At 42.5% G+C, this 12426-nt stretch overlaps 1 protein-coding gene across 1 annotated transcript in view; it reads right to left on the bottom strand.

Moving 5' to 3' along the window:
- Positions 1-12426, bottom strand: part of DYNC1I1 (dynein cytoplasmic 1 intermediate chain 1) — a 170863-nt gene that overhangs the window by 11819 nt on the left and 146618 nt on the right. The window contains exon 16 of the mRNA XM_026036269.1: positions 6633-6758. Coding sequence (XP_025892054.1) covers positions 6633-6758 — 126 coding nt within the window. The remainder of the gene's footprint in view (positions 1-6632; positions 6759-12426) is intronic.

Raw genomic sequence — 12426 nt, 5'->3', positions numbered from 1 at the left:
GGCGCAAAGGGAATGATCTCTTATAGCTTCTCCTCTGTCGCTCTCATCACTTCATTCTCTGAGCGCCTTCTAATAGTGCATTAAGCTACATGATTAACTCCTGTCACATGTGGCTTGCTCCCTCTGATCCTCTCGGCAGGGGGAGAATCTGGCCCTTTGCAAGGAAAAAGGAAACACACGTCAGCCTGTGCTCTGCAAACAAATAAAAAGGACTGGAGCCAGATTTTTTTTTTTTTTTTTTTTTTTTTTTTGGCTCATTGGTTGGTTTTCTGAAGCTTTTTATTTGGTAGGAAGACCTGAGGAATCCTTATAAGAGATATTTGTATCATCGTGGAAATTCATGTCTTTTTACCCTATGGAAGCCTCTGGGGCACTAGGAAGGAATTATATCTGARTAACTACTGACACTGACAGGTGAGGATGAAGAGTCAAGGGAACATTCAGGATGATTCTCTAACCCCCTTTTCTGTCTGTTTTCACTGATGTCCACTTACCTTCAGAAAATGGTACTTTCACCTTTAATTTTGACAATTAATCTTTCAGTAGTAAAATGAAAGTGGAACCTCATACTCATTTATCAAGTAGAAGAAAATCTCTTTGCACTAAGGATGAATGAACATCAGAGCGCCACAAGAAAACGACTGTGGTCAACCACACACAATCACAAACCCTGCTCAGAGGCTCCACCTTGACTGGAAAGAGACTATTTCTTTCCCACTGTTGCTACCCATTTTGAAACTTGAGTCTTTTGAATGTTAAAAATAGTCTTCTAATATTTGATGTAAGGTCAGAGTCAACCTGAAGCCATGTGTCTTTGGGACAGCACTGTCTGCATCTCCCTCTCTGGCCCTGGGTACTTCTGTATCTATACATGTATGAATCGTACCTATTCCTCTCAGGATCAGCCTTCAACACCAAGCCCTTCAGCTTCTTTCTAATCAGTTCGTGCTGTTTCCCCAGTGCACGTGTTTGAAGKCTCCTTTGAAAACAGTTGTATTTTTAAAGGGGAGGGAGGGCGGCAGAAGAAGAGGGCGCCATTTTGCGGTCCGCTCTGCAGTCCTGCCACGTTTCTGCAGCTGCCTGCTGGCGCAGGAGGAGCTGACGGCGGTGCCGGGTGCCAGGAGCACCCACGGGGCGGCGCGAGGAGCACGGCCGGGGAGCGGCCCGGCAGCGCCCGGTTCGGTGTGCCCGCTCGCAGACCCCTCCTTCACCACGGGCTGTCTTTAGGAGTGRCAGAACAGGCCTGGGCTCTGCAAGSGGCTCCCCTTTGCTCTGCTGAAGGCTATTTACCTTCCAAAACACTCTGAAAAACCTGGAGAGCTCCCATCCTTTCCCCTGTGTCAGCAGAGCAGTGCCAGGGCTGCACTGCCAGGCGCGCGGCCACGGATAGGTGTGTGCACATGTAACTCACCGGCAGAAGGGCAGGTATTTMTAGGACCAATGCAGCCAAGCCTTGCTTTATACTGTAAAAGCATTCAAATGCTTCATTTTAACTCACCAACAACAYTGTTCTTCCATAGAAAAAATAAATTCCTGCTTACATAAAGACCTCAAAGCATTCACAGTGACCTAAAGTAATGAATATTGTAATGAGAAACACAAGTATTTAGGGTGATAATGACTGGACTTTGCTCTACTTATATCGGCTCACCCCCTACGGAGGCTACCAAAGCTTGAAGATTTTATCACCCTAGTAATCAGCAATGGGTAATGGCCTTCATAAAACACAGTAATTAAATTGACTGATTTCATACTAGTGCCTTTTTTTCATTAGAGAGTTCTTATTTAGCCTACTTCAAAAATCCCTTTGTGAATAGTCGCTGTATCAGTCAAAATTCAAACGATGAGGGATGAAGAGTTTGTTCTGTTCAGGATTTCAGTTATTAAAGTAAAAAGTCAGAGTTCCTACTGTGCTGACATGGCTTTTTTTTCTTCTTTTTTTTCCTTTTTTTCTTTCTCCCCCTTCGTCATGCACGAGCTTCTTTTTTTTCAAAGGTCTCTCAAGGCCGAACATTATAAAACAAGGGGCAGAAGGGAAACAAATCAAGCCCCTAGTTTCRTAGGTCTTTACTTCTCAGCTGCCACTAGGAGATTCTGCTTTGTTAAAACTAGCTTTTAAAATCCTCTCAAATCTTCATAGCCAAAGCACCACTGGTGAAACYCAGGCTCTGCCTCACCATCTATGCCTGGATTGTTTTAACTACTGTATCTTGCTTGATCTTTGACTTTTGAATAAAACTTGATCTAAGTATCACCCCTATTATTGCTTACATTTACTTCGTAATACGTGTGTGTGAGCCGTTCACCTGCGTTCCAAGAGTTCTCACAACTCAGCTTAGATTTTAAAACGCTTTATGACAAGTCTCATTTTCACTTTTTGTGGAAAAAAACATCCCTTTCCTAACCCAGTACATACCAGCCTGGTGCTTTATGATGGTAGAAGAAAATCTGCGGGAAAGTATACTCAGATAACTACACAGCACAAAACCTATCTTTGTATTTCTCTCCTCCTGACTACAGCAGTTTTTAACTGCATAAAAGAGACACTGGATACGTTTTGCATAGAAAATGTATAGAGAAATACAGGGATCTCAGGGTAGGTATACAAAATACAATCCTGCTGCACGCAGAAAAATGAGTGACTTCAAGTCATGCTGCAATGTGAGAGTTGGGCATGAATATGCATCTTCCTCTGCCTCAAAACTTGAGTATCTCAGCGCAGCAGGTAAATGCTGCCCAAATCACAGGGAATTACTCTAGAGCCTCTCCCTCYGGCATCACGGAGTGCACACACTGGTGGCCGGGGCCAGCTCCTCCCGCTCAGGGCACACGCTTCGAGCTGTGCCCACCCCGGCACCCCACGCACCGCGGGGCGGAGGCTGGCGAGGGCCCTTCCCCTCCGCCAAACCCGGCAGCCAGGCACCACCRGTGACTTCTGTCTCTACCCCGAACGTTGAAGCTGTCTTACAGTACCAACCAATGGGTAAATCCAGCCCTCAGCGTTGTCCTTTTCCCCACCGGAATCGATGCTTTCCACTTCACTCTGAAGTGCTGCCTTTAAGACTTTTGCCACTTTGATGCAGCACATACAGAGCAGATGTGAGCCTGTCTGAACGCGCTTTTCACATACCCTGCAAAAAGCCCCGCACAGTGGCTGTACAGGGGCTTAAACAGACATTATCTTTTAAACCTAATACGTCATATACATGTAAATATGATGCTGATTTTATTGCAAGGAAGAAAGGACAGGGAGGAGAGCTGTGCAAAGCTTTGCCATGGAACTGCTTTCGTTGGCAGAGCCCAGGGGCAGAGTCAGCTTCCCCGGATGCTCTAGGGAAAAACCTTTCCCCACTTTTCTCCAGTTTCCCCTGGCATGCAGGTCATCCTTCAAAGGCACGACGAGGATCAACYGTCTGAAACCCTGCCAAACAACTGCAACAGTTTGTCCTGTTACTAGTTTAACAAAACAAACAACATAGAGCAACAAGCTTCTTGGGATTACAAACTCTCCGCCACAACCCTGTGCTGAAAACTTCTTTTCACTTTATATTTTTACCACAATCAAATAATAAATCATTGATTTACCATTTCTATCTATTTATCCAAACTGCAAAGAAATTAGAAGAGATTAATGGAAAAAAAGGAATAATGGAAGGGGGAAGAGAAGCTGCTGCTTTCACAAGCAAAGGCACAAAGAGCAATCTAAATGAGCCAGGCAGGCAACAAATGTGGTTGTTAGAGAATATTTATGAGCGCGGCAGGCGCATAACATCACTGAAGCAAGCACAATGGGAGCTGCTTTTTATAATATATATCTGCAAGAGGGACAGGTAGTTAGGGGTAACTATCAATCACCTGGACATGTGAATAAATCTACAGCCAGCGGTCCATGCTCTGCTAAAACCAGCTTTTGCCACGTTGAAAACTTGCTGCCCAGGAAATAAAYCCGAGGAGTCCAGAAGGTAACACCTATTCCGCACATCTCCACAATGATAATGAGAACAGAAAAGGTTTGGAAATGTAGATTGCACAGAGAGCAAAGCAGGCTTCTAGCAGCTGGTGAAATTCTGCGAGTAAGTGATCTAGGTTTAAGATGACATCACATTGAAACAAACAGATTTGTTTTCTTCCCAAATTCCCATTTTTTAAAGCAGTGGTTACTCATCTCCAAGAGCACATCTATATGGACTAAGCCTCTTCTCCCCTGGAAGTGTGTGTATAACTCCCATTAATGCTAATGGGCATAAAGCACAAGCATTGAGGGGAAAATAGACCCCTCACTGTGAAAATAAATGTGTTCAGTTATTTTCAGACACGATGCTGAAATCAAACAACTAGAAGTACACAGTCTAAGGAGATAACCTTATATAGTCTAGCTGAAAATGTCACCATTATTTTTAACTTCCTGGTCAGGGATTCTTGTCGTATTCTTCATGTTTCTGCTGTCGGTCACAGATACCATGGTTGGGTGACATGTCAGAACAAAAAGGGCCAAATCTTAAAATCTTACAGAAAAGAAACAGTCCTGATCTCAAACTCCTTGCCTTCACCAAGGGTGCAAGGCTATGTCTTGTTTTTCACTCAGGCCATATAATATTTTCTCTTTACCCCAAAATTCTAGGCACTTTCCCATTCTCCAGAAGAGATCTTTAACAGAGTGGTAACTATAACAAGGTAGAAAATCCTTTCACTTCCATGATTTGTTATCTTCCTTAATGATTTGATATTGTAGTATGATTTCTACTTTGACCAAAATTCATTGAATCAATTCTGCTTGTTCAAGTAGGCAAGAAAATTTGTTAATGCACCGATGTGAGACTCAACGACACTGTGCTTTATTACAGTGCAACAGCAAGAGCACATCTACCCAGCTCTTTCCATGACGGAACCAACTTGCCTATGGCTAATCTAAAGAGATGTTTGGAGCAATCATGAGAAGAGTCAAAARCGGGGGCAAAAAAAAAAGAAAGTCAATACAGCTCCACTGCCTTAGCTCCTTCCAGCACCCCGAGGGTCGCTCACGTATTCAGTGTGTGTGTAAGTGGCACATGCCACACCAGGCACTATAGGGGGGAGGACATTTATCTACTTGAAAAAGTCCCTATGGAGCTGAGCTGGAGAGGCTGCGGGTCCGATGAGCAGAACCCACGTCATGCAGTGCCGATCAGGACGCAGCCAAGCAGCGACTTTGGAAGGGCCCTCTTCTCTTTTTCAAGTCACAGGAGCCTGATTTTCTTTWGATCTGAGCGTATGTATCACTGTGACTCATTTTGCAAGTTGAATTCTGATCGTTCAGTGAAAAGGCCAGAACTTAAATATTACTTCTTTTGCAGAGAACACTAAATGTATTTTCTCCTGGATGAGCTTGCAGGGATAAACAATCCTGTGAATGGTTTGGGGTATGATATGCAAAAAGCGACACTTCCACAGCCTGTCTAGACTCCCAGACAAGATCAGACTGTGTTGTCATYAGAAACATTTCCATAGCCTGTCATATTACTTGGGAGAACAGAAAACCCACCATTTCAGAAGAATCATGCAAAAATAAAGAAAAATAAAGAAAAACAGACTGACCTGCCAGTGCTGTAGTGGAAATTTGAATATAATAACCTTACACAATTTAGAAATTATGCTAACAATACAGCTAGAAGTTTCAGCAAACATTTGTGAAGAAAGGCAACTCCTGCACAAGTGAATGCAATCCAAAAATGTGAGTCATGCACAAGCAATTTTGCTATGGGCCATAAAATCACTTTATACAAGTTACAGATAATTCTGTATGTATTCTATAATGTTCCTCTACTGTGTAGAGATGGATATCTCTGTATCCTATCACAGATAATGATGGAAAACAAATTCTCTACATAAAAGCCAAGTGCTCAGAGATTCATCCTCAACTTTCCAGGGAACTGCAACGCCGACAGAACAAACACTTCTCACCGTATCCAGCACAGAGAGGCAGGCTCCCTCAGTGCCAAACACTGCAGTTCAGATGGGTTTTAGGGTACGTAGTGAACTGGGAGCAGCCATAGCCACAGAATGTACATCCTGCTGCTTCTCAGCTCCTACATGTTCTCTTTACCACCCACGTATCCCCAGTCCTGCAGAATGGCACCTCTCATTTTCTCCTGCTTGCACCTTCACGCAGGCTCAGCGGTGTCAAAAGAGCAGGTTTTTCTTTACATGCCATGCTGAGAAACTCTGCACCATCAAGCTAGTCATGAAGTCAGAGACATTACAATATGAAAGTGAATCCTACATAAGCAATTTTAGAGCAACACATCTTCTCTTTGCAACTGCATCGTCTTCTTTATGTTCCTTTCTAACTTTCTTCTAACTGTACTCAAGGAACCACTTCTTAAAGGAATTAAAAATGGCTAAGAAGTTTTGAACACCCTCAAAACAGACTTCCCTCACRTGACTTTCACTGCTTACCTCTTTGCAAAGTACCTTTACAACTACCATAGTGTTGGCAACCTGAAAGTCAATCGGGTTTCCACTGAAAGCTATCTATCTGGCACCTTTTCTGCATTTGTCCCGTTGGTATGTGACCATGTCTATGGTATTTTCTAAAACTTGGAAACTTTCTCAAACCAGGAGCTGAGGCTTGAAAGAAACAAATAACCAGGTACCTCTCCAACATCATAGATCCATATGCGGCCTTCTGAGTCGCCAACTGCCACCTCCTTGCCAGCCTGGGCCCAGCGGACACGGTTGAGGGCAGAAGCTCCTTCAATTGTCACGCTGGCGGTGGGAACCTGTTGAAACAATAGCAACAGAAACGACAATAAAACCCTGCTCCCTGTGGCTCTACAGGTCAGTTTAGAACGTTCTGTTTAGCTGGCTAAGTCACAGSTCCTTTGACACTGCAGAAAGTAACCTACAACCCCCGGGGGAGGGAAGAGAAAAAAAGAAAAGGTTCATTGTTTCTCCAGTCACATGTGCTAAAAAGAGGGAAGACTAAGGGATTGCTTGGAATGGGTTGGGCAGATTTTTCTACAGTTATGGGCAGCAAACAAACCATTTTTTTAACTTTGGAGACACAAAAGCCACATCGGTTTTCTTGAAAGACACTGTTTTACGGCCAGGAATYGACTGACCGGGAATCATTTCAGGCTTATCTTGGGTTCCTACCCCTCACTTGGACCCAAATAACCTGATTGATCCTAGAAATATACTAATATSCCTGCTGATCTATCCTTGGAACTCATACTCAAGCCTGTGGCTAGATACAGAGGTCAAAGCTCTGGCATTATTTAGGAAGTGTCCTGAGAAGCTGATCTCACTTTTATAAACTCCTGTATTCCCACAGTTCTCTTTTATACTTGTCCCATATCCCCAGGAACCACGTCCTGGTTTAAATATACCTCTATGCTGTTTAATTCCCCACCACGGCACCCCAACCAAGCTGACAAATCAGCAGTTGATCCACAAGAACACAGGAATTCCAGTGGGGATGACTAGAGCAACGAACATTATCGTTAAAGTGTCCGCGGTCTCTACAGGAATGATGCCATCACAGAGGTGCTGGAGGAGGAAGCATTTGTGTGGGTGCTTGTCCCATATCGATGTATTACCCCACTGATTTAGGTCACTTTGTAACCTGCAAGTGCACTAAAGCTCCACCAAGGCACGTTTAGTAACAGCATCTGCTCAGTTTGGCGTGACAGGCTCTCACCAAAGGTTTCTGTGTGTCCAGGTCAGGGCAGATGGAACAGGAAGGGAGTTGCAAAAGTGGCTCCTCCACCAGCCTAATCCGCAGCAACAGGTCCCTGTCACCTAAGGACGGGGAGCGTCCCAGTTGTGTGACCAGACATGGAACTGGGGAATGGCCCGGGCAGGAAGAGGCACCTGGATAGGAACCAGAGCCTGGGCAGGACTGAGAGCTACTCCTGCCCTTGTTGTGGGCACAAGGCAGACAAGCAGGAGACAGAAGCTCGAGAGCAAGATCAATTTTGGAGGCTGAGAAACTACCATGGTTAACAAAACCGGTGTCTGACTAGCTTCATCTCAGCTTTTGGCCTGTAGTTTTATATTGTCGGTGCAAAGCTGCACAGGAAAAATACTTTTAAGACAACATGTTTGTATTCCACACCGATCTGCCTCTTCTCCTCAGCTCTAAGGCCTTCAGTGCATCACACGAGGTCGGAGGTGGCAGCCGGCAAGCCCTCTCCAGAGCAAGKCTTGGAAAGCTGCGCTGCTGCCGGGCCCCTCTCCCTCTGGAAATGTCTCCTTTCCGTGGCCCTGACTGAAGGCTGCAGAGCCAGGCGGGCACGTCCCGGCACAATGGCCTGGATGGCTGTACCACCCAGGCCCACAAAATATCTTCTTTGCAAAATGCTTTGGGAACAAAGCTGGAGAGCAGAGCAGAGACTGTCCTCCTGCTTGGAAGAAGTGAATYGGAGGCACGGAAGGTCCTGGCCAAGGCACCGTCACCGATAAAAGCCAGCGCCCGCCCTGACTCCTCATCCCAGCCACGCTGGTGCTTGGGGCCTTCCAGTYGATGGCTTCAATGTGACATCGGGTCATTGACCCACGACAAAAAAATCACAATAAAAAAAACAGACAAGTCTGACTCCTGTAATGACTGATTTATAAAAATAAATAAATAAAAATAAGAAAAAAMCAGCCCATCCAAATTAATTGCATAGCATTTGGAAATGTTATGCAAACAGCAATAAATGCTATATTTTGAGAGCACTAATCCACTAACCAGCTACATTTCCCAGAAAACTGCAGATGAAAGCTATTTGTTTCAAATGAAGGGCCCACGGCATGTTTAGAAGATCGACGCGGAGTTTGCAGAGGAGCTCCGGAAGGCTGAACTCTCTCGCAGCGGAGCTGGTTCTGCTGTGGCAAACGCAGCCCTCGCAGGGCTCACACAAACCCACACAGCAGCACGCCGGCTGCACGCACAAAACCCGAGCTGTTTTTAAAAATCCAGTGCTTTGGTACAGTCCTATTTCTGCTCCACAAAGGTGTCTAACAAAACAGAAAGTAATCATGGAATAGTTGTTTAAAATCTACATAAAAAGCCTTTCCTCCAGTGGCATAGAGAGAAGTACAGTCAAACCCTATTATCTTAAAATAGATTTCCCTGCTTTGAATAGTGATAGGTTAAATTACACACACTTATTTTAGAAATCAAAGATTTGAGCTCATTTTATAATGGCGATGCAGTAGCACTATGTTTTTAAAATTATATTTAAATACTTTATAAATCTCTAAATTTGGTGCTTGTCAGATTTTTAACCATTTTGAAATTAGAGTTTTAAGAGGTATCAGATTGAGAARGATGTACTCAGGAAAAACTTGAACAAGAAGAATATACTTTTTGTAGTTTTCATGCTTAGCTAGTGTCAAAACCTACTTGTAAATACATCTTTTATCCATTTCTAGGGATAAACATGATCTTCACACTTTCAAAGCAAAGGTATGACATGAAAAAGAAAAGTATGCTTGAAAGCAGCAGGATAGAGCAGAAATATGCAGATTTATAAATCAATGTAATGTTAGTTTATAGATAAATGAGATTCATCAATAACCCAGCGACCTTATCTAACAYTGACTTAAAAAGAAATTTTATTAGATATATATGTAAGAAATCATTGACTTCTATTCTGAAATTACATGCAAATCTCCCATTCCCCTCCACAGAAGTTTGCAAAAGATTGAAGAAGTGGAGCAAGGTTTTGCTTTTTAAAGGTTTTATATATATATATATGTATATATTCATTTAACAAATATAAATCAAAAATGATATCTGTCATGGCTATTATAAAAATAATCTCTGGTATCCAAAGATCAAAATGGAGCGCACCAATACTCTTGTCATTGAGAAATGAATAATTAGAGAAATTAAATCTGTGGTGGAAGTCAAACGATTTTCATTATTTTGATCAGAAAGCACCTAGAACTCGGGCAAAACGTTTTTAATAAATTTGGAATAACACTAGTGGYAATTGTGTTACAGTTCAAAAATTTGAAGGTAGCTTATTATAACTAAGCCCGGGTATTACTAGTTTACAGAATAAGCCACATTATTATTTAGATGTTACTTCCCCAATTAAACAAAGCCAGGTCTCATTAAGAACAATCATATTTACTTCTTATACAAATATCTTTTATGAATAGCTTGCAATTAAAACATTAATATACCTGTCATTTTCTGCTCTCTCCATAAATACTTCGACATCACGTATCTGACAGCTAAACCTAGCATGTGCACAGCCGTTTCCAGATTTTTTATTGCAAAGATGAAGTGCTGACAAAGAGTTTTTCTTAGTGAACAGGCAAGCATATTTTTGGTTGTATAATCAAGTATGGAAATCTTGAAAATTATAAACTAATTACGACCCACCAGACGGAAGGTCAAAGCAAACAATGATCACTTTCAGTTACGATGTCKAGAAGAACTGCTTTAAGTTCTTCTTTTCTGTGGTACTTCTGTGCCTGACACTGCTTCTCTTGCATAACAAAACCACTCATAGATTCAGATTCTGCCAGTTTACAGTTTCTAGAGATTTTTAATTTTTTCATCAGTGCTCAATAAGGAAACCAAATGGTACTTCTTCCTTCAGCGATGCAAATTCAATTCTTATTAAAAAATGCAAAGCTRTAATAATACCATGGAGATAATTCCAGCCTGATCCTCACATGACAGCTGATTTTGGCCTCTAAGAACAGCAATTTCGTGTGCAATCCAGGGTGGCCTTACATGCAAAAGAACTGCAAGATTGAGCTTGAAATTAATCTTTTTTTTTTTGTTGTTGTTGATGTTCCCTTGTGTTTATATGTAAACACTGAAAATACATCAGCAGTTTTCAACATACAGCCTTATTATTGACGGGAAAGGGATCAAGCGGTCCATACTGATTTTCTGGAAAGAAATTAAGGTCTCATTGAATTAAATGGCAAAACATCAGTTGATTTCAGGCAGAGCAGCAGTTCAGCCCTGGTATTTGGGGGGAAAGGGATTCTTTTTTTTCTTCTTCTTAAAATGCTGGGTTTTATGCTCTGTGTTTAAGCCTGCATTAATGAGAACACCTGAAGGATATGTCCCTCCCTTCCCAAAATAAATTCCACGGAGACTCCTCCTGTATATCCTCCAGCTGTATGTGCTCTAATTAAAAAGGCTGCGCTGCTTCCTGCTCAGAGGACTTCAAAAGGCTCCACTTGACAACACCGTGTGCCGCGCTGGTTCCTCTTACCTGTCCATACTTATTTATGGCAAGCACCATTCACTGGAAACCACAAACTGCGCCTGTGTTTTGCTCTGGCTGAAATGTATATCATGTTTACATGAAAGGCATATTAATGAACAAACTAATCTCAAAGGAAAAGACTGTAGGAAACAGGGTGTGTGTGTGGAGGAAATACTGCTGTTTGTGCTCGGCATCTCTTCTTTCTTGAAAATGAAAAGAACCTGTCACTTAATGCATGGCCCTGTTTTGATGCTGCACTTCTGCTTTGTTCTTAATTTTATATGGAATTGAGTAAAAATATGCATGATTTTGGTTATGGAAAAATATTTCAATTCCTATTTAGATTGCTGGTTAAGTATGGCATTAGGCAATGCGACAATTTTCCTCAAAATTGTCTCCAAATCAGGCAAAAATAATGTCAGCACAAATCTACACTGCTTTCTTTTGATCTGAAATAACAGGAAACGAAAAAGGTGGCCTTCATCATATTTAGGAAGTGACTTATAAAAACAAACCAACAAACAAAAAACAGTATTTCCCATTCTGCGTCGTCGCAAAAATCTCTGATGAATCCTTTCTGCATCGGTGGAACTTTAAAGCTGCGACATTTTATCCCCCATGGTCCCTTGCATTGAGTTATTGCAACAGGATAAAAAACTGGATTTATTTTTTCTTTTGCATTTGCACTTTTAAAAGTCATGGCATGCTTTTTTTTCCCCTAAAAAAGGAAAGGAAAGGAAAGGAAAGGAAAGGAAAGGAAAGGAAAGGAAAGGAAAGGAAAGGAAAGGAAAGGAAAGGAAAGGAAAGGAAAGGAAAGGNAAAGGAAAGGAAAGGAAAGGAAAGGAAAGGAAAGGAAAGGAAAGGAAAGGAAAGGAAAGGAAAGGAAAGGAAAGGAAAGGAAAGGAAAGGAAAGGGGCAGAATAGCTGCTTGCTCTGAAGGATGGGCGTTGCAAGAAGGTGCACAAGCACATCTCCCAGGATGGAGGCACCATTCCGGGGTTCCCAAGCTGTTATAAACTCATGAGCATTTGGAGTAGGGGGTAATTATGAAGGAAAATTAAATCACTCACTGAAACGAGCAATAACAATAAACAAACAGTCCTTATAGAGAGATGGAAAAAAAAATAAGGAAGGAAGGAAGAAAAAGAGCCGCGTTCAAGGCCTGGCGGCTGCAGGGCGAGCGGTGCTGCGGTGCTGTCATGTCAGGCTGCGACCGTCTGAG

Source organism: Nothoprocta perdicaria, unplaced genomic scaffold (genome assembly GCF_003342845.1).
Source record: "Nothoprocta perdicaria isolate Ctin4 unplaced genomic scaffold, notPer1 scaffold_174, whole genome shotgun sequence".
NCBI lineage: Eukaryota > Metazoa > Chordata > Aves > Tinamiformes > Tinamidae > Nothoprocta > Nothoprocta perdicaria.
This window is presented reverse-complemented; position numbering and strand designations above follow the sequence as displayed.